Source organism: Haliotis cracherodii, unplaced genomic scaffold (genome assembly GCF_022045235.1).
Source record: "Haliotis cracherodii isolate W230 unplaced genomic scaffold, xgHalCrac1.p SCAF_1, whole genome shotgun sequence".
Taxonomy (NCBI): Eukaryota; Metazoa; Mollusca; class Gastropoda; order Lepetellida; family Haliotidae; genus Haliotis; species Haliotis cracherodii.
In genome coordinates this window covers 43,381,178-43,406,667 of record NW_027266264.1, presented here as the reverse complement: position 1 = coordinate 43,406,667, position 25,490 = coordinate 43,381,178, and the positions used below count along the sequence as shown (strand labels likewise).

The window sequence follows — 25,490 nt, the reverse complement described above, 5'->3', positions numbered from 1 at the left end:
ATTTATCATTCAAATTTGTGTATACATTTTCTAGGTTGGGTCCCTGTTTGCAAAAAAAGGTTCAGGTCCAGAATACACAAAGGTTTATGTCAGTGTTCAGTTACGAATGCTGCTAAATTTGTTTTCATTCACGGTCAAGGTCACCCAGGTATAATTTAAGTATTCAGATATGGAATTTGATCAAAAACTTAATAAGCATGAAATCTAAGGCAGTGTCGCCGTTTTTGGTGACTTCCGTAGATGGTCAAGGTCACTCAAAAGGTATCAAGTCACACATGAAATGACTACATTTAGAAAATGTTGTCAGTTTGATTTGCAGACTTCCCATTTTGTACACCACTTGTCATGTTCTCGCATGTGATTGGATGGTGAAGGTCAAGGCCACTCAGTGCGAAGAAGTAGACATCTCCAAATTCTTGTGTACACAATATATATAACTGAATCATAATTTCTAGGCAATGTAAGGCCACGGTAAGTAAACCGACAGTGCTTTTAACTTTGTTATTTTGATAGCTACAGCCACATGCCCTTGTTTCTAAATTGGGTATTTGTTTTCCCAACACGGAAGTAATATTATTCAACCAGAAGTGCCCATAACGTAGCAGAAGTGCCACAAGGAAGCAATGAAGTTTTATTGTGTGTGAGTCTAAGGACCATTTGCAAAACACATGCGTTCCACAGCTCACTCAAGTACAGACTCACAAGCCTCACAAAATTACTTATTAAGAGAAACAGTTCCTAAAAAGGTTTTTAAGTGAATAAAACTGCTTTTTTTGACAATTTATGTAATAACAGTTTACGCTCATATTCATAATGTTTACCGACATATACAACATGAATTAAATCTTCAGTTGCTTTACAATGTTCACACATTATCATCAGTAATTGTTGATACACCCCTACGTAGATGCTGTAAACCCAAGGAATTACAGCCAATTCTAAACTTTGTTAAAAGACGTTTGTACTCAAGGGGCATTTGAAGAGACAAATATTTTTCACAATATAACAATGATTTCTGAGTCTTATAAAAAGTTAACACATTTGAGGCTAAGGAGGCGTGCCATTCTTGCAAAGAACAGTGGTAAAATCTTTCTTTAAACTGGGAAATAAATAGCTTTGGATCACCAACATCCTGTGAAATCCAAGCGATACCAAAACCGTAGCAAAATAATAAATGTCTTACATGTGTGGCCCAGTTGGGGCATTTCCTATGAACAGTAGTTAACAAAAAGAGATAACAATTATATGGATATCTATTAAAGTTCATATGAAGCAATCTTGACCAATATTTAACACATCTTACAAAATAGGTAGTTTACAAAGGAACTCTGCCACATAGAAATAGACAGCAGCATTAGATGATCTATATCCCATGTGTAACAAAAATTTACAAAACTTTCGTTAGGCAATTTCTACGCTCTCCCTTCTTTGGTAGCCCCAGATTTCACAACCATATAACAAAATGGGTACACTTTTCTTATCAAATAGGTAAAACGAATCTATAGGAGTACATTCCAGTCTCCTGATAAGGGATTTTACTGATTTAGAAGCCTGTTCAGAAAGTGTTTTACATGCCCTGGTCCAAATGACTTTTGGCATTATAATTAAGCTTAAATATTTATACATACTTACAGTATCCATTTGCTTACCATTAAAATACCATTTTTCATATTTTGATAAATGGCCACCCATTTTAAAAACAATACCTTTCCTCTTATCAGTATTAAATTCCACTCCCCAGTTTTGGGAGTAAAAATATAAAGCATCAAGATGCCTCTGGAACGCCTAATGAAACTATCAGCAGCAAGAACCAAGTCATCAGCAAATAGAAGTGCAATTATATTAAAGAAATGTTCAGATATGAATATACCATCATCAAATTTACCATCTACATATGCTAAAAGTTCATTAATAAAAAGAAAATAGCACGGGGCTTAAGGTACACCCTTGTTTCACACCACAAGAACTCACAAAATAATCTTTTAATTTCTTACAATAGTTATATTTTACAGTAGCTTTTACATTTTCATACTTACTTTTAATGACTGTGAAAAAGAGTACCATTTTGAAGCATAACATACAAAAGCTTTGATCTGTTTACCATATCAAATGCCTTACAAGAGTCAATGAAGGCACAATATACTTTACCATTTTTACGTGAAATATACATTTGCGCTATAGAGTTAAGGATAAAAATGCTATCAATATATCTTTCTTAAGATCACCTATGTGTCTTCTGTCATACTGTCCTTTGCATTTGAAATGTCCTTCCAGACATTTCACTGTCTGTTCGATGTAGATGCTGCATTGTTGATCCAGGCGATCGTCACCAAGATCTGTTGATTTGGCTTCACACGGACATGACGTTCCTTCTTACGTTCCCTCACTTTGAACAAAAATATAGAAAACGTCTTTGTTACCAAATATGGACCCTACAATGGAGGTGTCAACTGAGTTTAGGACATACACGTTCTCAGATTCATAGATCTTCGGATTTAACTTGACATGGTAATCTCGTTTCTGTCACAGCTGTGCTTCCTCCTGAAGATCTCGTGACACACTATGTGTTTCCTTCAGACTCTGCAGTATCACCCTATTGTATCTATCGACCTGTCCATTGGAGCAAGGGTGATGAGTAGTTGCCATGGCCACAGTAACACCTTTGCCTCTTCTTCTAGCTTAGAGGGGCGGTTGGGTAGCCTCATGGTTGGTACGGAGTCATTCCATAAATAGAGTATAAAAGAATCTTTCATTATCAGTTCCTAGAGTACCAACTACATCCCCTCCAGTTGTCCATCATTATCAACTATCAGCGCTAATTTACTGTAAGGTGTTTGCTTCCATTTGTCCATTGCTAATCACCCATCAGTGCAAATTATCTGTTGGCTTCCCTTGTTAAATTTCCACCTTTGTTATCTTATTACATTTGTGGTTCTTACAGGTACGTGTATATGTTCTCTGCCTCTTAACATTTATTCACCTGATGAAGGAGTAAGTATATACTCCGAAACGTTGTGTTCCTCATAAAAAGGAAGTCATCCATAAATTTTCTTCCTTATGTGTATCTCTTCTAACTCAAACACTTTATCATACAATTGTATCAATTCTGCACCGAAGGTTCTTTTGGATGCATCTGTGTGTGGTATTTAGATACTGTGTGCATTTGGATATTCCCAAACCACTGAATTAACTAAGCCTGGTTTCAAATCTTGTCAAGCTGACGAGTGTTCTTCCTTACAAACATTATTTACACCCTTCTTAGTGAGACTGTGAAATCCCTAATCCTTCTCTGCCAACTATCTTATGCCAAAACTTTACTTTTGTTTGAAATGGGCTGTAATTAAAATGTTTTAACTTCAAATTGTAACAGCCAAACCTTTAAAAGTATGCCCCTCTCGATGAGGCAAAATACAGCTTTCCCACATAATGACAGCATATAAACATACGAAACATTCTTTCAGTGTCAGTCAGTCCTTGCAATAGTAATTACATAGTCAACTAACTGTGTTATTTCCATTTGATTTTTCCTTGAATGAATTAATGAAAACAGAACCGAAAGCAGCTTTGAATGACCAGTGTATTCGGTAAATTGCATGAGTCTTTCCCTGTAGGGAGATCAAGGATCATGGTGTTCGTCTGCAAATATATGTTGAAATTCATCCAATATACATGTCAATAATTTCTGTCAGTTAAACCTATCGGTGTGCCTTCCACCTCCACCATGTATGTATGATTTTCGCTGTTGTCTACACACCTCTGTCAATTGTTTCTGTACCTTATCTAAATATTTTTGCAGCATCAGGGTTCATATTGTTGTGTTCCGTCCTGAACATCCTTTTTTTCATAGTCTGAAGCATTGACTTCATCCTCTGTAAACGTCACACGTCAAATATGTCCCCGTCAAGAATGTAATATGATTCAAAGACTGGTGATGGTAGTTGTGACCAAGTGCAGAGCTTCATCAAGAAAAGGAGGGACCTTGTCTATAGCAGACAAAGGTGCTTAATGTTTTCAGGCAGCCATTTAGAAACGTGTCAATAGCAACAGCATCCCAAACATGTTCTTGTGTTCTGCAAAATACCTCACTGCCACTATAGATCTTGCACCTTTATCTAAAGATTCTCAATTATCTTAAGATTCATCGCTACCTTGTCTTAAACCCATGATCTTATATTTGATCAGTTTGTGATGCTACTAAAAGCATTACCGCAAAGAGTTTTGTTAAGCATGGCTTATATGTGTTCCTCTTCCCAATGTCAACCAGAAGACATTCACACAAACCGTTTTTTCGAAAGGTTTGTACACCTACCCCTCTTGCCGCCTAGAACCCGTCCTACCACGTCCATAAACAATTTGTTAACTGTCTCCTCATCTGAATGTCCCGCTTTATCAACGGTTACAAGAACGTCTGAACCTTTTGAATTCTCCACTTTTTTTTACGATTTCTAGTTATCCTCATCCGAACTCGTATTTTGAGTTTTCCTTATTGTATCTATCTTTCAATCAGATATATCTCCTATTTGTTTTAACTTCAGAGAGGAGGCTTGAAGAACGGACTTCACATTACCCATTCCATTTAACAACATTGTCAGATATATAGATGTAAAATCTATTGTATGTACCGTTGTCTTATTGCGAGTTGTTCAAGTTACAATATGGTTAAAATATTGTCGACGTGACTTTATATTTTGACTCACTCACTCTTTTCCATCTCAAGGGATGCATATATATCAAGTTTCATCCTTAAAGGATCGTTTTAATGTTAGTTCTCATTAAATTCATGGTTATTTAAAGACATTGAATTAATGGATGAATTTTGAAGTAAAAAGTGTGATATTTTTTTATATTGTTAGTGTCTAATTTGTAACTGAGATTGTTAGTAATATACCCTCGAGGGGATATGAAGTAGCGTAAAGTAATTGTTCTCTAAAAGAAGGCATGTAAGTTCCATTTCATTCAAAGTATTTTTCTGCATACCCGAATTTTAAACATAGTATATTCGTCTTTTAAATGTTTTGCTAAACTTGCAAACTATGGTCAGTAAGTAAGTAAATGGATGGTTTAAAGCCTGCTGGGGTACCATGAAGGTACTATAAGTCTGTGTTATGATAGCCTGTTTTTATCATGTATTGTCATGTATAGTAATATCTTTTTTATGATTAGATAGTAGTTTTAAATATATACAAAGAAGAGAGCAACTTTGATTACTTTGATCATGTCAATGTTTTAATAGATAAAATGTGAGTAGTACAATGTTGACAATTTGCCTAATTACTATCAAAGGTTACAGATTGATGGTATGGAAGTTGAAGTAAACTGTCACAGATACAGTTTGTAAATTACACGCCCATAACCAATGAAATCCAGCTGTTTTACGTCGGCATACACTTTCGGCATGTCAAAACAGTGCGACAAATGGTTTATCGAAAACCACACCATGAAAAAAAGTGTAAAGCTGTCAGGCTCCATGCATCAAAACGACTTACAAATCACTTTGCGTGTACACACACTTTGTCCAAAATTTAATTATAATGTTCCTCAAAATCAAAACACATAGAAGACTGGCCCAAAATAATTTCAGGAAGCATTCCATCAAACACATTGTGACATCCCACCTTGATTTGTTCTGGAAACTCAAGTGGCACAGTTGAGCGGCCCATGCCTGCATTATCTGCAAATCGCCAGGATTCAACAGTAAGCAATCTCAAATCATCCATTCTCCTGACACTATGTTTGTCCAAACAACGATGAATCTTGTTATACCTCCAAATCTAGGTCCATTCAAACAACCCCTGATTTTAATCGTAGATTAAACGAGACTTACCTGTAAGTTGAAGGTTGATATAGATTATATGAAATAATCACAAGTAGGAGGGATCACGTGAGATAGCGAGAGCGAACAAGGCGTCACACTTTAAAGCGTTTGAAACCCTGTAAATAGCAGGGTGGGTAACTGTATAAGTTCGGGAGGGCATGTGATCCCTCCTACTTGTGATTATTTCATATAATCTATATCAACCTTCAACTTACAGGTAAATCTCGTTTAATCTACAATTATATTTCAACCAATCACGACGTAGATCGTGATCACATGAGATGTTTAAAGCACAGGTATTTCAAACAAAGAACAAATGCTGAATATAAACTGACAGCTTGTTTAATCATAATATGCAAATATGAACAAATGAAACGTCCAAATTAGCAATCTCAAACAACCACTTGCAAGTCTATGTACTTCTACTTCCAAGTCCTTGGAATGTGACGAGTCTCCATGATTATATGTTTAATAGTTCAGCTATTGTCGAGGATAGCCAATGCAAACGTATTGTCAGTCACTGGTTTGTTGTAGAACTTGGAGAAAGTCGCAGAACTACTCCACCCTGCCGTTTTCAGTATAGTCTGAAGCAGCACAGAATGTCGTAATGCCAGTCGACGCCATTCTAGTACTGTGTGGCGTGAACGTAGTCATGTCTATGCCACTCAACTGAAGCACCTACTTGATCCAGCGTGACACGGTATCTTTACTTACAGCCTTATGCGGCTGTGTGTAGCTAATGAAAAGCTGATTCTCACCGTCCCGCATGGGAGCTGTTCTGACAAGGTATTCCTGTAATACCCTAACGATACACAGACTACTGTTCGGCATGTATGGCGGCAGGGTGATCTCCGCCTGGTGCGACCCAGGTTGTCGACTGTTTGATCAGGCTACCAACTCTGAACTTACAACAACTACTGAACAAGCTAATATCTCTAACATCTAATAGATGAACAGTTTGCAGTCTCTGCCCTGACAATAGCGCAATCAAAGTCACAGTTTTAAGTGTCAAATCTTTCATCGACAGTTCTTTCAAAGGCATCAATGTTTTTAGATAATTTAGAACTACACTGGTATCCCACGTCACTGAGTTTCTGGACAGGGAGGGGCGAGTCTGAAAAACTCCCTTCATGAAGCGGTTAATGAGAGGATGAGATCCAATGGTAACGTTATCTGCTGATATAACACAGGACAGAGCAGATCTGGCTGTGTTAAGTGCACTGTAACCAAGGTTGTGTAACTCATAGAGCTCTGTCAGAAAATCTAACACCTTGGTCACAGATGGACACAGCGTATCAATTTCCCTTTGATTACAAAACGCAACCCATCTCTTGATGTATGTGGAGTACTGGTCTCTAGTGGATTTGCGCCAGGATTGGAGGATAACACTGGCAGCTCTGTCCGAAACTCCTCTCCGTGTAAGAGATAGCCTGATAAGGGAAACACTGCAAGTTTCATTCTGTCGAGAGAGTGTCTCGCTTCCTTATTGTGTGGAAGGCGTAGGGTCTGAGAGACTGGTGGTAGTATGACTGGTGGATGGATGAGGAGTCTGAGGAGTCGGGAGAACCATGGTTGTGTGGGCCACACTGGGGCCACTAGTAGTCCTCTGGCTTGGTCTTCTTCCACTTTCTTTATCACTGCATTCAGGATGCTGAAAGGCGGGAAAGCGTAGAAGTATGTATTCCATGCAAACGTAAAAGAGTCAATAGCACATGCATCTGGGTCTGGCTTCCAAGAAGCATATTTCTCAAGTCTTGTATTAAGTCTTGAGGCAAATAAATCTATGTCAGGTTTTCCAAATACCCTACATATTTCACTGAACACTTCATCAACGATGTACCACTCAGTATTGTCTGTCATTATTCTAGATTCTCGATCCGCAATCACATTGTCTTTACCCGGAACATGGCAAGCACTTAACCACAAGTCTCGCTGCAGACCCCATAGCCAAGTGCCTCTTGTGAGGCTGTCAAGTTGTGGTTTCTTACCACCCATGTTGTTGATATAACTGACGGCCGTGGTATTGTCAATCATTAGTTTCACATGACAGCTGGATTCTAAGTAATCAGCAAGTAATCTAAAGTGCTCAGCAAACCACTAACCAAACCAAAAATTCTCCATCCATCAAAAAAAAGTAGATCAGCCGTTTGATCTGTGGTGACTTCCAATACCTTGTCAAAATTGCCTTTCACGTTTCGAAGTGCGTGTGACTTGCCGTTGTCAAGGCGACGGAAGTTAAGGGGGCCTAATCGAACTCCGGGAAAGCATGCTACCATGTAACCAATCACCTCGGATAGTTCCCAGATCGAACACAACTGTTTCTTGAGTAATGCTTCACATGCTTGTTTCATGAACTGAGCTTTAGATGGAACTGGAGAAACAGCCATTGATGACAAGTTGATGACAAAACCAAGAAAAGTGATTTCTTGTGTAGGTGACAGTACCGATTTTTCAGGGTGTAAAACAAAGCCTAGTTTGGTGAACAAGGCAGCAGTTTCCGAAATAAACGTTGAACATTCTTTCTTATCATCACCAACGATGAACAAATCATCAATGCATCCGACAATAGTATGTCCCAGTGTTCTCAGAAATGAAAACGTCACTCTAAGTAATTTTGTGACGTATCTAGGAGCACAACTAAGTCCGTTTGAATTGTTTGATAGGCATTACTTAGAAGTTGACGGAAGACAAGATAGACACAATTTTTATGGATAACAACTTCTTTAATACTGTGAAAAGCGATGTTTCGGTATAGATCATCCAGGTCTCTATCCCACACCCAGACCTGTGACCCTCAAACCGTTCATAGGAAAAGCCTCCTCAAACAGCAAGCCAACATCGACATCCACTTCACCAGCTCCAACTCCCTCAACACCCTGCTAAGAGCCAACAGCAGAAACACATCTAAACCCCAAGAGCCTAAAGGTGTAGTCTACAAACTTGACTGCAAGTGTGGACAATCTTACGTAGGTGAAACTTCCCGCCCAATCTACACCAGAATCAAAGAGCATAAAACCTCCACCATCAAATCCGACAGCAAATCAGCCGTCTCGGACCATATAAGCAACTGTCCCAATCACATCATCAACTGGGAGAACGTCAAAATCCTCGCCAACAACCTGCATGATTTCACCAAAAGAAAACTAACAGAAGCAGTCCACATTCGCCGCCACAAGCCATCAATCAACAGAGATCAAGGCTATTTCATCCCACCCGCCTACTATGAACTCATCAAACAATAATCACTCATCCTGTTTATTGGCATCATGACCCTATTGGCTTCCAGCTATGTGTTTTCTGTCCATCGTGTTGTGACAGCATCATCCCTTTGTTGTCACACCTACCTATGTTATCCGACTCATGTATACTATTGTTGTTACTGTTAATCCTCTACTGTTAATCCCCCACCTACTATATATATTCTGCACTATGTCCCCCATTCAGTCTTGCTTGACAACGGTATAAGGATCTATACCGAAACATCGCTTTTCACAGTATTAAAGAAGTTGTTATCCATAAAAATTGTGTCTATCTTGTAAGTCCGTTTGGCAGAACAGTAAACTGGTATAGCTGACCTTGCCAGAAGAATTTAAGGTATTTCTGATGATTTGGATGAACAGGCACAGTGTAGTAGGCATCTTTCAAATCTATCGATGCCATGTAACAGTCCTTATGCACTAATGAGAGGGCAGCTGTAAGGCTCTCCATCTTGAAATGGACATAGTCTACACTTCCATTTAGTTGCTTCAGGTTCAGAATAAGTCTGTATGTCCCGTTTTTCTTAAGTCTAATGAAGATTGTGGATATGTATTCACCATGTTCACGACGTGATGGAACAATAACTCCCTTAGCTAAAAGTTTAGCGATTTCTCCACCTGTGATGAAATGTTCTTGGGGTGAGAAGCTAATTTCTTTGGGAATATGCGACTGGACGGGCAACAAAGTAAAGTCTATGTAAGAACCAGTTACAGTCTGCAAGATAAACATGTCTCACAAGACCAAATAGCGTCCATTCCAATTTTGAATGAACGTTGGAATGCTTTGGAAAGATCGCTCATTCCAAACTTTCCAAAGCTTGGAAGGATCGATCTTTCCAGAAAATCCAAAATTGGAATGGCAACATTTCCAAACATATTTCCAACACAGGAAATGTTGGGAATGACTTGGAATTGTTTGGAATTGTTTGGAAATATGGTTAGAAGGAACAAGTTAAAATATGTTTTATCAGTAATTTGAACAATAAAAAGACTATGAATTATTTGGGGGCTTTAGGGGTTGCCTATATAGTAATTTTGAAATTTTGAGATTTGGAAAGAATGCCAAGAGTGGGTGGGGGACGAACTAAGGGAGCTGTGTGTGTTGGGTGGTTGTTAGATAAGGTAGTTTTGGTTTTAATATTTTATTTGGGGTTTAAATGCAACTAATTAGTCCTGTTTTAATTAGGTATATACCTAAGGCTTTGAATTTTTCTAATTTATTTTGTGGATTTAGGATCGATTTAGTGTAAGTCCGGTTTTAAGATTTAGGGTGGTCTGTAGTGTTGTTCGGTGTGTTTGGTAGTGTGTGCAGTGAATGAGTACGTGTTCTGGTGTTTGTTGTTGTTTGCAATGTGGGCAGTTTCCTGTTGTGTGTAGATCAGCTATTTTACGGTGATTATTTAGTTTGGTGTGGCCTGTTTGTAGTTTAGTAATTATTCTGTCGATTTTTTTGGATGGGTGTAGTATTTTTGGTTTATTTAGGTTTTTTTTGAGTACTTTCCTGATTTGGCTATTTAAGTTTTGGTATATATTTTTTGTTGATATTTTGTTTAGTGAGACTTTTGATTTCTGATTTTGAGCTGGGTAAGTTTAAGCTTATTTCTGGGAGTTTAAGGGATAATTTTGCTGCTTTATCTGCCTTTTCATTTCCAAAGATTCCTACGTGGGCGGGGGTCCAAATGAACTCTATTTGAACTCTATTTGTTTACCTGCCCTAGTTAAGTTGTTTGAGCTATTGAGTATTTGATTTATTAGTTTGAGGTGGTTTTCAGTGTTTTTATTTTTGAGGGCTTGTAGTCCACTTAGGGAGTCGGTTAGGATGAGGATTTTTTGTTTTTTTGTTTTTTGCTGATAGTGTAGTGCTGAGACAACTAATAGGTCTCAAGATTAAGTATTCGGCTGGATGGTAGCTGCCATTTAATTACAAAACAGACAGTCGTCTAGACGGCTCACATGTAAGTGCGCCGACATGTGCCTAAGATCATAAAATGGACAATCTTTGGTAACATCTAATTTATTGTTGTCTCACGCCAGAGCTGTGAATAATTGTGTTCATTGAACAATTGGAATTCAGGAAGTTATCAATAATTGTTTTACTTAACATAAGATAAGATAAGTTGTTTACAACATTATATTATGATGTCAGGCCGTACTACAGTCAAAACCATATATTTTAAAATCAATTTAATGACAGACTATGATTTCCAAGTCCCGATTAGCAAATCAATGAGGTATCAGTTTCACCACATGTGCACAGACCGCCTATACTTATATATATATTTTTCATAACTATTCTCCAGTTAAAGTCCTATCCTCTTATCAAAAAATCTGTGAGAGTGATCATCATTAACGAAACTCATTCTCGTCAAAGAATACAGAACAAATGAAGAATCAGATACATACATTTATTGCCATGCTTCATTCATCACGAAGTAGATTTACATACATTTGTGAATAGCACTTAAACTGTGATAATGAATTTTACCATTGTCCATATTATATTATAAATATTAACCATAATATGGATTTCCGAATATATAAACGACTCCAACGTTGATATTTCAGACAAAAACAAAGTCAGCTGTCTTTTAACCTTCAGGGGAAAAGGGTTTGCTTTCACAATCGAACATTTGTTTTCAAGGACAATCAAATCAAGCCAAAAACACGAAAAATACACATGTGGTTAGCGACCGTCATTATACAGCGAGGTGGGAAATTCGTCTGCTCTAACTGCCTTCACAAAAACATTCCAGCCCTTAATTACCGAGGCAGCTGTGACGTAGTAGCATTACATTCGCTGCGTTTGCAGCATATAAGATGTGTAATCTGTGGAGTGACTAAAGTAATATTACAGCTGAAATCTTACTTGCATGGTTGTTTTAATAGAAAACTTACGGTTTAAAAACACAATTGTTTTTATATAATGTTTTTAGGTTTGGTTTATAAATACAAGAGAAGATTTTTTATACATATAAAACTGGTCGTAAATACAGCTGAACAATAGAAAAATAAAAATAGGAGTTTTGAATAGTGACAAATTTTAATTACATCACCGTTTGAATAATTATTGATTGATTCCGTCAAATAACTGTCAAACCATTTATTGCCATGTATGTACATGTACACAGGAAGTCGGCGCTGTGGGAGGCTCCAGGTAAATAAACATCGTGGTTTTATGAGGGAGATCAGGCGAACTGTGAACCAGGGGCATGCGACGTAATTACACCTAAAGGTGGTAGAACTGGGGTATTGTCTCTTGGACTGGGTAATTGACCGTACGTATAATTGGTAAATATATTCGTTTTGACACCCGTGTTTCATGCGCATCCCGGCTCATAAGCAGAATACAGACAAGTGAGGCCCCGTGATCAGCGGCGCGTGAACAACATGGATGCCGCCTTTCGGCCGTACCGAACAGTCAAGCTGCGATCTCGGAACTGAATCCAATTGCAAGCGGAGACAAGATTACTTCCCCTACCCAAACATGATCGTTGCTCAGATATGTTCAAATCTATCTTCAGTAAATCATGAAATTAATGCGAGCATGACATTTATGCGAAAAATGCGATCGTCAGTCCCTCTGATTATTTTAATATGTTTCATTTCATCATGATAAAAAAGTTAGTCACTTATAAGGTTACCACGTTGAAAATGGAAACGATCGTTAACAAAAACAACAAAATGTATTCTCTCATCACTCAGCCTAACAGTGATATAACTGCAAATTAAACAATCAAGTACGCTAAAGTATTACACACGGTGGGTGGAGGACCAGGGACAATTGAGTTTGACAGGTGTCATCAACTGGTCAAGTAACATCACGGTTTGTATATTCACGTTGATTGGACAGTCTAGACTGGCGCCAACTAATCATGACGGCGTCTTCAGAACAGAACAGAACTTTATTTCTCCCAGGTTTAGGCTTACGTGGATAACGGAAAATTTTGTTTTAGTGATAGCACATTTGTAATTCAATCTAATATACTTTCCTTGATTGATTATATGGCTGCGGTCGTAGATCCGGATGTATCTAAATATGCTCAGTATATACACAGGGTTTATTGTTATACTATTAGGATTAATAGATACCATTGAGTATTTATACCCTTGATCATAAAGTTAGTCACTACTTTCACATTTTGATTTGTATGATTTGGGTTATGATTAAATTGACAAAATAAGAAATCATTCCGTGTATATGTGTATTATATATTGTACCCCAATACGTAATTAAATTGTGTATAAATAAGGACACTAGGTTAATTACTGTAACTGATTATTTGATAAACATATTCACATTTAGTTGCGTGATATGTCACAGAGGTAAAGCTAATTCATAACAACTAATTGTCCCATTTATTTGGCTTCTATCTTTAATATGAAACAAATGCTATAACATGGGGTGATAAACATCATTGGCAATAGACGTAGCATATAATTGTCTGCATGAACAGTCTACTCTGTTCCAGATATGTTTATTCATTTTGTCAGCATTTAAATCGTTGCATTCCTGGCTCAATGATTCATTTGACGAAATCTTGTTCCCTGTTTTGAATTACCGTCAGATAGTTCCAGAACAATCATAAAATTTCCAGCCCTATGTGTTGCACAAAATTCCGAGATAATTCGAAGTTCATATTCTTGTTCGAACACTTATCAAAATTCATTTATACCTAGAACTATTATGTACATATGTATATTAGTTCAAATTATAATAATGAGGCCCTCTATATTCTCGAAACAGTCTTTGTTCTAAGACAACCGTAAGTCGGTATGGGAAAACAAAATATTTGTTTAATTGTTCAAAGTTCATAGTCAATGTCATATGATTATAGACAAGGAAGATAAGAAATTAAATATATAGAGTAGCCACTTTAAATGACAGAAATTCTTTTAGTTAAATTTGCTCATGATTTGGTCTTTTCGTGGTACATAGTGCCAAAATACTCTTAATTATTTACTTTCATGTCATTACTAATCTCACATAAGGTCAAAAGTTGTACAACGCTTAACAGATATGATTATGACATGTTGTATCCAAACATTTCCAAACAAATCCAAACAAATCCAAACAAATCCAAGCTTGGAAATATGACCTTGCCAAATATTGGAATGGTCATATTTCCAATTGGAATGGTGGTATTTCCAAGTTTTGGAATGGATGATATTTTGTCCAGTGTCTGAAGATAGTTCTTGCCAGCTCTGAACGTGTAATCGTAGTCTACCCGCAACAAATACATTGTTTGGTATATTGAAAGTGCTCACCTCTCTTGGGGTACCAGTTAATGCCTCCCCCTTCGAATTTCTTCTTGTGGAAGGGGCGTCTCCTGTCTAAAAATAACCCCTTCCTCTCACCGGGTTGCCATGGTTACGGCTGGTTGCATAAGAGGGAGTCTTGTATGCAGTAAACGGCTTGTGGTAGGGCGCTGGGCGCTGCTGACTGTAGGTGAGTTGTTGAGCCAATCTGTTGGTCATACTCATTGACTTGATCGTTTCCGCCAAGTTGTCTCCAAACAGCAGGGTAGACGGGATTGCCTAAAAGTCGGGCCAAGAAAAGTTGGGCCGGGCCGGGCCAACGGGTAATACTAAAACGAAACGTTCATATCTAGGCAGATCTCAAATGTCCACAAACGTATAGTTTTGCTCATTTAATTGAGTTTGAATAAAAATGCACCTTCAACAATGTAATAAACTGATGATTATGACTACATACCGTGAGTGTCGTAGAAAAGTCAGTGTCTTGACTGTGTGTAATCTTTGATTAGAATGCTTCTCACCGACCTTAGCGTGTAGGGGTGTGATGTCCTGGGCAGGAAACGACAGTGTTTTGACTATTCTTCTTTCATCAATTAACGTGTTGGGCATCCCTAATTAACCTTTACTAACCTTTCGTGTTAAACCAACACAGGACGTTTTCTGGAAGTGGATATTCGCGAATGTCAAAGGACTGACACGACACGTGTTAATAACTGTCCAAGCACTTCTAAAGTTCCTAACATTCTTTATATCTAAAGACTAGTATTATATCTAATTATATACCACTTTATTGTCTCATATTTCAGTAGTTAAAGAAAACACAGAGCTCAAAGTGAAGCCCTTTTCCCTCTACATTCTCAACATAGTATCTATCAGAAGTGTTTGGCTTGTGTTGGGTCAGACTTGGCCCAGGCGGTCAAAATGCACTTTAAACACACAAATGTATCATCAAATGTCTTTAAATCTATAGATTAGCATTATATCTACCTATATACAACTTTATAGTGTCTCAGTTTGCTGTATTTAAAGAAAACAAGGTGCTCAAAGTGAAGCCCTTTTCCCTCTACATCCTAGACATAGTCTTTATCAGAAGTGTTTGGCTTGTGTTAAGTCCGACTTGGTCCGGGCTGTCAAAATCCTCTATAAACACACAAATCTATCTTCAAATGTGTTTACATCTATAGATTACTATTAAATCTACCTATATACCACTTTATAATGTCACAGATCGCAGTATTTAAAGAAAACAAGGGGGTCAAAGTCAAGCATTTTTACTGTATTTCTTAAGAAAATCTATGTCAGAAGTGTTTGGTCCGACTTGGCCCGGGCTGTCAAAATCAATTTAAACCGCACAGATGTATCATCAAATGGATTCACATCTATAGATTAGTATTATATCTACCTAAATACCCCTTTATAATGTCTCAGATTGCTGTACTTAAAGAAAACAAGGGGCTCAAAGTGAAGCCCTTTTCCCTCTACATTCTCAACATAGTCTCTATCAGAAGTGTTTGGCTTGTGTTGGGTCCAACTTGGCCTGGGCGGTCAACATCTACTTAAAATACACAGATGTATCTTCAAATGTATTTACATCTATAGACTAGTATTAAATAGGTAGTGTTATAACTACCTATATACAACTTTATAATGTCACGGTATATCGTATTTAAAGAAAACTGGGCTGTTAAAGTCAAGCTCTTTTACTGTATTTTCTTAAGAAAATCCCTGTTAGAAGTGTTCGGTCAGACTTGGCCCCGGCGGTCAAAATCAATTTAAACCGCACAGATGTATCATCAAATGGATTCACATCTATAGATTAGTATTATATCTACCTAAATACCACTTTATAGCGTCTCAGATCGCTGAACTTAAAGAAAACAAGTGGCTCAAATTGAAGCCCTTTTCCCTCTACATTCTCAACATAGTCTCTATCAGAAGTGTTTGGCTTGTGTTGGGTCCGACTTGGCCTGGGCGGTCAAAATCTACTTTAAACACACAGATGTATCTTCAAATGTGTTTACATCTATAGATTAGTATTAAATCTACCTATATACCACTTTATAATGTCACGGTACATCGTATTTAAAGAAAACAAGGTGCTCAAAGTGAAGCATTTTTACCACATTTTCTTCAGAAAATCTATGTCAGATGTGTTCGGTCCGACTTGGCCCGGGCTGTCAAAATCAACTTAAATCTCACAGATGTATCTTCAAATGGATTCACGTATATAGATTAGTATTATATCTACATATATACCACTTTATAATGTCACAGATCACAGTATTTATAGAAAACAAGGGGCTCAAAGTGAAGCCCTTTTCCCTCTTCACTCTCAACATAGTCTCTATCAGAAGTGTTTGGCTTGTGTTGGGTCCGACTTGGCCTGGGCGGTCAAAATCTACTTTAAACACACAGATGTATCTTCAAATGTGTTTACATCTATAGATTAGTATTAAATCTACCTATATACCACTTTATAATGTCACGGTACATCGTATTTAAAGAAAACAAGGTGCTCAAAGTGAAGCATTTTTACCACATTTTCTTCAGAAAATCTATGTCAGATGTGTTCGGTCCGACTTGGCCCGGGCTGTCAAAATCAACTTAAATCTCACAGATGTATCTTCAAATGGATTCACGTATATAGATTAGTATTATATCTACATATATACCACTTTATAATGTCACAGATCACAGTATTTATAGAAAACAAGGGGCTCAAAGTGAAGCCCTTTTCCCTCTTCACTCTCAACATAGTCTCTATCAGAAGTGTTTGGCATGTGTTGGGTCTGACTTGGCCCGGGCGGTCAAAATCTACTTTAAACACGGGGCACAGGTGGCCCAGTCGTCTAAGGCCCTATTATGTTTCTAGGTTTGTCAGCACCATACCTGTGATCGTGGGTTTCACCGAAGTGGTAAACGTCTGAGACCTGCATCACTTCGGGCTTTCCTCCCACATTAAGCTGACAGGCCATGATATAACTGGAATACTGTTAAAAGCGGCGTCAAACCTAACTCACTCACTCACTCACTCACTACTTTAAACACACAGATCTATCTTCAAATGTGTTTACATCTATAGACTAGTGTTATATCTACCTATATAACCACCCGGGTCAAGTCGTTCCGACAGGTAGAATGATACGCAGGATGCAAAAGGAGGTAAGCCCAAGTACAGTAAAGAAACTGAAGTAAGTTGGGCTCTCTTAGTTTTCTGTATGCTTACACATCATCACGTCATACTGTGTTTATTTGGTTTTTCTTATTCTAATACTGCTAATGTTTGTCATTGGCCAGTGATAGTATGTTTTATGGAACAGTATTTTTCATACCAATATGGCGATATGTTGTAACCTTTTCCCGTATTTGTGAAGGACAAGACACTATCATAGCTTACAAAAGTATTCTGGAAGCATTTTAGGACAAACATGTTAACGGAAGTTTAAAATAAAATAAATGGGTTTTGTTAATTAGCCTCACCAAATGCATAAGTTATCAATGAAACGGTATGCTATTAACTACCACTAAAAGCTCAGGACAGCTTTAAGGGCAAATGGTTGATTGATTACGCAACACCTACTTGATTGCAATTACAGAAGGAGCAATTAAGCAAGCTGAGTACAGGTGTAATTTGGATTAATTCCACACTTAACGTGCATATACGGATGCTTTGAGAAGGATCGATGAGACACAAGACACAAGTTAAGCAAAAACGTTTCTCCAGTATAATTCAGTGTAATCGAATAATCAAATTAGCCTACTGTAAGACAATGCTTGAACTGTGAAACCAAACATTAATGTTATCAACTCAAGTTTTGGTGCAGGAAGGTGTTTTTCTTGCAAAAAAAGATGTACATGTGCATATGTTAAGGTACGAAAACCTGGTACCTGAGTGGTACCTCAGATGTAAGTACATATACTATTTGAGTAACAGTTCACTATTGATCTAATGTTCAACATTGAGATGTGTTCACATGTGTTAACCAGTAGTACGTTATGAATAATTCTCAATTGGAAATATTATGCGTTTGTTCTATGAGTACATGTGAATCAGTTTTGTAAGTGCATTCTCAACCCACATCGGTATATTCATAATTACAGTTAAGTTATCGTCTAAGATTATAATTTGCGTTCGGCAAAGAAACCGCAAGGTTGTGTTTCCGACAGACAAGTGTCTACACCTGATGTTTGAACAAATATTGCGTAAAATGGCAAAACATAATTGAGAAAGTTAAAAATACATGTTTAAAATTCACATTACAATAAATATGAATATGAATGCTGCGTTTTCTGAATCAACATAAAAAAGAAACATATATTTGAGTCTTGAAATAGTGTTTTTTTACATTTCTTACAAATTTAAAACATGTTTGACTAAAGATCATACATGTAGCTTATGACACCATATAAACATGCCAAAACTTCAACACACTTTATCTGTTGTTGGAATAAACCGTTTAAGTTACAATTTATTCAGCAACTTAGCTGCAAAACTTACACTACAATGAGATCAAACAAGGTATCCAACATATATTAATCTCGTGAATGGGGAAGTCAAAAGCATTTACTCACTTATTTTGGGATTATAAATATAGAAATGCTAATAACGGGAAGTGGAATGGGCTGTAGTAAATACATCGTACTAATAGTGACACAATTAGAAGCCAACAACTTGTATGTTTCGTCCCCGTCTACGCAACCTGTCAGTATCTAATTATTTTGAAAAATTCCCGCGTTTCTTTCAATTAAAAAGGACTAATTTCATACGAGAGGGGTCTGTGATCTTAAAACACAATTAGTATGTTTACGTTGTGTGGTCTGGTCTGGTCAGTAACTGACAACCTGCTGATGACAAATGTCAATACACCTGGTAAGTAAACTGACCACTACAATGATCGAACGATGTGTGACGTCTACTATTCATCTAACAGTTGAAACATTTGTACATCAACGCATTCGTTTTCTCTTTGTTTGAGAGGCATTACTTAGAAGGTGACGGATGACAAGGCAGACACAATTTTATGGATAAAGTTATCCATACAATTGTGTCTACCTTGTCATTCGTTTTCTACCAAGCATTTAAGATTGGGAGACCTCTTAACGTGTAAGTTATTTTCTTTTACAAAAGAAAAGGATTTCGATCAAAAGGTTACAGTTAAAATGACAAATACAACGTTTATATCTATAAGGTTATGGTGAATTTTGGCTAAGGCGAAACAACCACTACTTTGAGAGTGGATGTTCAGAGTATGCGAAAAAGTGCTTCACTTTGTATACATGTAAATACTTTTGATGATACATCTGTTGATTTTGACAGCCCAGGCCTAGTCGGACCCAACACAAGCCAAACATTTCTGATAGAGACTATGTTGAAAATGTAGAGGGAAAAGGGCTTCACTTTGAGCACCTTGTTTTCTTTATATACCGCCATCTGAGACACTATAAAATGGTATTTAGGTAGATATAACAATAGTCTATAGATGTAAACAATTTGAAGATACATCTGTGAGGTTTAAGATGATTTTGATAGCCCGGGCCAAGTCGGACCGAACTCTTCAGACAGAGATTTTCTGAAGAAAATACAGTAAAAATGCTTCACTTTGAGCCCCATGTTTTCTTTAAGTACAGCAATCTGAGCCACTATAAAGTGGTATTTAGGTAGATATAATACTAATCTATAGATGTGAATCCATTTGATGATACATCTGTGCGGTTTAAGTTGATTTTGACAGCCCGGGCCAAGTCGGACCAAACACTTCTAACAGGGATTTTCTTAAGAAAATACAGTAAAAGAGCTTGACTTTAACGGCCCAGTTTTCTTTGAATGCGATATACTGTGACATTATAAAGTGGTATATAGGTAGATATAACACTAGTCTATAGATGTAAACACATTTGAAGATACATCTGTGTGTTTTAAGTAGATTTTGACCGCCCAGGCCAAGTCGGACACAACACAAGCCAAACACTTCTGATAGAGACTATGTTGAGAATGTAGAGGGAAAAGGTGTTCACTTTGAGCCCCTTGTTTTCTTTAAATACCGCGATATGAGACACTATAAAGTGGTATTTTGGTAGATATTATACTAGTTTATAGATGTGAATCTATTTGAAGATACATATGTGAGTTTAAAGTTGATTTTGACAGCCCGGGCCAAGTCGGACCGAACACTTGTGTGACTGTTGAGAGTATAGGGAGAAGAGGTCTGCTTTAACCAACGTGTCTGCTTTAAATACGATGAACAGTGACATTATAAAGTGGTATTTACTTAGATATAGTACGTTCCTATAAATAGAAACGCTATGCTGACAGTTGGAAATTTGTATCACGATAGCTAGAAGTATTTGATACGTTTCAAATCTTATTTCTTTTAACGATTGCTCTTTTACATGTTACCTAGATCAGCGACGCTTACACACAGCTCAACTTTCTGGTTTTCAAGTGATTTACTCCGAATTACTTAATTATTGTGCACTTTTTTGTTTGGTGATTGTTCATTAATGTCATGTGTGTATGTTGCATCAATTATATGTAGGTATGATGGCCAAAAATGAAGTAATTAGCCAATAACACTTTGGCCCGTCTTGGCCCGGCCCGGCCCGACTTTTAGGCAATGCTAAGGTAGACATAGGCGTCTGAGGTGAACACAACTGCTGGAATTGCTTATTGAGATGTGGTCTGATCATTTCCCGTCGTTGGTAGTTTAGCTCTGCCTAAGGACAGGAGCTTGGAGTTTCTGCATCTTTATGTCATTTGACCGTTCTTGTGATTTGAGCTTAGTCCAGATTTCTGGGTTGACTTTGCTCATTTTCACCAACTCACAGTTGTGGGGAGACTTGTAAACTGAAAGTTTCTCTTTCAACTTTTCCATAGGCATTTTCTTGAACATCATATTGTTCATTGCCTCTGCCAACTTTGGTTGTATAGGTGGGCCTAAGAGATCTTCGTTGGTATAATCCTGAAGCAGGGAATCTAAGAGATCACTACTCTCATCCATTTGCGTGGAGTGATCCGCTGTTCCCAGAGCACCTGCAACCTCTTCAGCTGCCACCGCGCTAGAGTCGGCATCATCAAAGAGGTCTTCCAGGTCACCGTTCCCGCCACAGTCAGACAGCTCGTCGCTGGACTCATGGCCCATGGTGCTCCCCCCCTCCCCTCTTTCATCATATGGAGGACGGGTCACAGTGGCACTGGCATGGCTGAGGGGTGGCGTCTGATACACAAATGAAGCCAAAGTGTCTCCAAGTTTGGAAATAGATGATGTCATACTGGATATCAGCTGCTGAGTGTTAATATTCTGTTGCATGACTTGGGCTAGGAGCCAGTCTTGACTGTCATTACTCTCTGGTTATCTGCCGAGTTACTAACCTCTTTGTCTTGCTATCCTTAGATGTTTGTCATCCTTAGATGCCAGGGAGCGCTTTTTAGCGCTTTTAGGGCGTGGCTATGGACATCCTTCTCCACTTTTAGATGATGAAGCATTCATGTCATCCAAGATTTTGCTGAGTACATCACTAGCTCTGGGAGAGTGCTCCGCTGATTGCAGCATAGCGTCCGCCATCTTGGCTGGTACCCCCGTTGTTGATCACCTGTTCTGTTCTCGGTAAAGAACAGATGGATGTTGATGACCACTCAAGCGGTAATTGTACACGCTGAGAGTTGGTATTCCAGCTCAAATGGTAATTGTACACACTTTGAGCTAAAGGGCGTAGATTAAGTCACTGAATTGTCAGAGCATAATCACCCGTGTCTTCTTCCTGCAAGGTTCGTTAACACACTGAAGCCTGGTTCGCTCTCACGTGATCACGATCTACGTCGTGATTGGTTGAAATATAATCGAAAATGACAGTGACAATTAAAATGTTGGGACGTATCCGACAGCACGACATTAAACTAATTTTGGTTTGTGTGACTAAAGTTGTGAAATTACACCACAGTCATCATTGAGGTGTTATGCAGACAATAAGAGACAAAACATCGCATTTTTAACTTCCTACAATGAAGTTCAGCTGCATTTGGAATTAACCATTTTATACCCACTTTGACTGTTACCACTGCTTGCTTTCAAACGTGTGTTTAAGTAGCTTTTTCCCATCACCTTCAATTTTAGACCATTCATTTATTTTTATAGTCGTTTATTTTTCCAGCTTCATAAAAAGCATCCAGTCAGTTTGGCATAGGCATAAAGAACACGTTCTGTTAATCACATTGTCGACATACTCAGACCTGTTGTGGAACATAACGTTCAATAATTTTCTTAACATTACCCAAAGATATTAACATTTTCGGTGTATTTGTTTCTGAAGGGGGTCATTATTTCTTTCGAAATAACAAATAGAATTCACCCCTAATGGGAAATATCAACCCTGTCCATTTAATCGGTATTAATACCGATTAACTAAATTGGTTGATAGTTTCCACATTAAAAAGAACACTCGTATAGATTTTCTATCTACTACCAGCTCGATACTGTATATATCGTATACTTCATGGAATTATGCGTATAAAACTTGTTCAAAATTAAAGGCTATTTTCAAAAGTCAACAAATCGTCAGCAAAAAATGCAATTTATTATCTAATTCATACACATGTGACACATGTATGCAATTTCCATTGTTCAACAAGTAACAGAATGCTAACTGGTAGCCTTTCTTCCCTTCTGACCAACAAGTGAAGCTCTAATGAAGCTTTACTGCTAATGAGGCTTATATGAACATGAGGCAGTAAGATAGGATCAGCCTCTATCATTATTTGTTTGTTTAATAAGCTTTTCAATGTATACACAGGAAAGATAAATGAAAAAAATAGAAAAAAGACTATGGGGGGAAATAAGAGCTATTCCACTACAAATAGTTTTCTAGGACGTGAACATATATCATTTTTGACATTCAATAGAATATTTATATAATTCATGATAATTCAGCTATGGCAAGGTGTTGGAACAGAAAGAAGAACTGGAGCAGAAACACCTGCACCTTCTGCAGATTCTTGACAGCGAAAGGCAGGCCAAGTGGCACTATGTTCAGCAGACCGAGGAGCTGGCAGCAGAGGTGAAGAAACTCAAAGCTGAGGTTTGCATACATTGGTTCATATGTATATATTTCATTAATTATCCAGTGGATCATAAATCAGAATGTTAATGGCAATGAAGACCATGTATAATTAAGTTTATTGTTTCATTTGGCAATTATAGTATTATCAAAGAGACATTTGTACTCTGATCAGTAATTTGTGTCCGGCTTTTGTCATTATGTATCAAGTGAAGTGCTCCTGTAGACGACTTCTATAAAGTCAAACAAGTATAATTTTTGTCCAATCAAAGACAAAAATTGTGTTACTAAGTGTTATATATGTATATGTTTTACTTTGCTTCTTGAAATTTGTGAACACGGGTTTTTTTATAACGTTGTGTGTATATTTTATTCATATTACTAACTCATCTATTTCTAAGTTGTTACGTTTGTGAATGTACAATTAATTCAAACTAAGTCTTTTGTTTAAACCTGAATTATTATCAAAGGTTTATACAATGCTCCAACTAACAATTCTGGCCAGGTACCAATTATCAGAATAAGGCTCTAACGTTTTTCATTGGGCCACCAGTAATTTCTAAGAGGAGTGCATGTTTTGACCCTGTAACGTCTTGTGTTTTCTGTAATTGTTGTAACTGTTGTCCAACAATGTATCATGTAAATGTGTATGACAGAATATGTTCTTTATCGTCTCTGAACTGATGATGCGAGCAAAATAATTAGAAGATAATTTGCTCACGACAATAAAACATAAATATTTGTGTGAAAAATCATAATTGTCAGCTACACCATGGTATTTAACACACCAGTTAAATAAACTAGTGCACTATCGATCACCCGGATATGTACTCAACAAAGAAAAAAAACCTAAAATCCTGCATGTATTGATATACTTCTTGTGTAAATATCAAATATTAAATATAAACATTTTTTTTTAAATCTGAAACAATGAATGTACTATTTGATATTGTTAAACTATATTGCAATTCACCTCAGGAAAATTTACCATTAATAATTGTATCAAAAGTCAACATAACGTATCTGAATATTTGTATCAGAATATTTGTATCAGAATATTTGTATCAGAATATTTGTAGCAGAATATGTGTATCAGAATATTTGTAGCAGAATATGCTGTAGCTAAGACACGTTCAAGAGACCAGACAAACCGTACCTCACATGCAGAAAACTGAATTTTACTATTTTTGTCACTTGTCTAAAAATGCTAAGTTTTGCAATATAATCTATGTTACCGAATTTAAATTTGCTTATTCTCATTCTCAAAACATAATGTTTCTTGTGGATGTCATATTTAGACTGAATATTTTAAACAACAAAATCACACTGATTTGAACTAAATATGATGTCAACATTGGATGGAACATGCATGACAAATATTACTGCAGTTTGACAGATTAAGATGTTTAAAGATCTGAGCATGCGTTTTTAAAGAATTTATGGGACGGGAAAAAGTGTATAGGTCGAGGTTAAGGACGTCTTTAGCAAACTAGACTTGAAGCTGAGAATAATCTGTATTACACAGTATCTGTAAGCCCTGGAGTTAATTGAGTCCTCATTTTAAAAAGAATATGAAACAGGTTAATACTCACCACAACGTACATTATATAGCATTTAATGGGATAGATAATATTAATGAAGATGTCTTTGTCAAAAATGATAAATCTAGAAAAATTATAAAGAACACGTATTTGCTTTGAGAATGATTTTACGATAAATGTCAATGTGAAAAAAGGGTTTGTGCGTCAGATGTTTTTATACATGGTTTTTCAAACGATTTTTTTTTCTCTTGGTGGGCAGGTTTTTTTTAATACTGGTTGTGGATCTCAATTTGAGGGGTGGGTAAATTATCTGAATACTGCCTGTGGATCCGCTGCTGGTGATTATTTCAGTCATTTTCTGTGTCTAAATCTAGGATAAGTAAGTGTATGACAACAAAAAACTGTTTCTGCAAAAGTTGATTGACATAGCCTTAGCTTTAGCCTTATGCAAATTGTGATATATTTTCCACTAGAATAACTGTCGACAATTTTTTTTATCGATAAACATCCATTTTATTTAGAAATGTCAGGATAGTATTTAATACCAAATCCCAAACCTCATGTCATTGA

General features: G+C 37.1%; 1 protein-coding gene across 1 annotated transcript in view; it reads left to right on the top strand.

Annotated features, from left to right (window-relative positions):
- LOC139478127 (ras-specific guanine nucleotide-releasing factor 2-like) overlaps positions 1–25,490 on the top strand; it is a 969,963-nt gene that overhangs the window by 16,319 nt on the left and 928,154 nt on the right. The window contains exon 3 of the mRNA XM_071260456.1: positions 23,253–23,400. Coding sequence (XP_071116557.1) covers positions 23,253–23,400 — 148 coding nt within the window. The remainder of the gene's footprint in view (positions 1–23,252; positions 23,401–25,490) is intronic.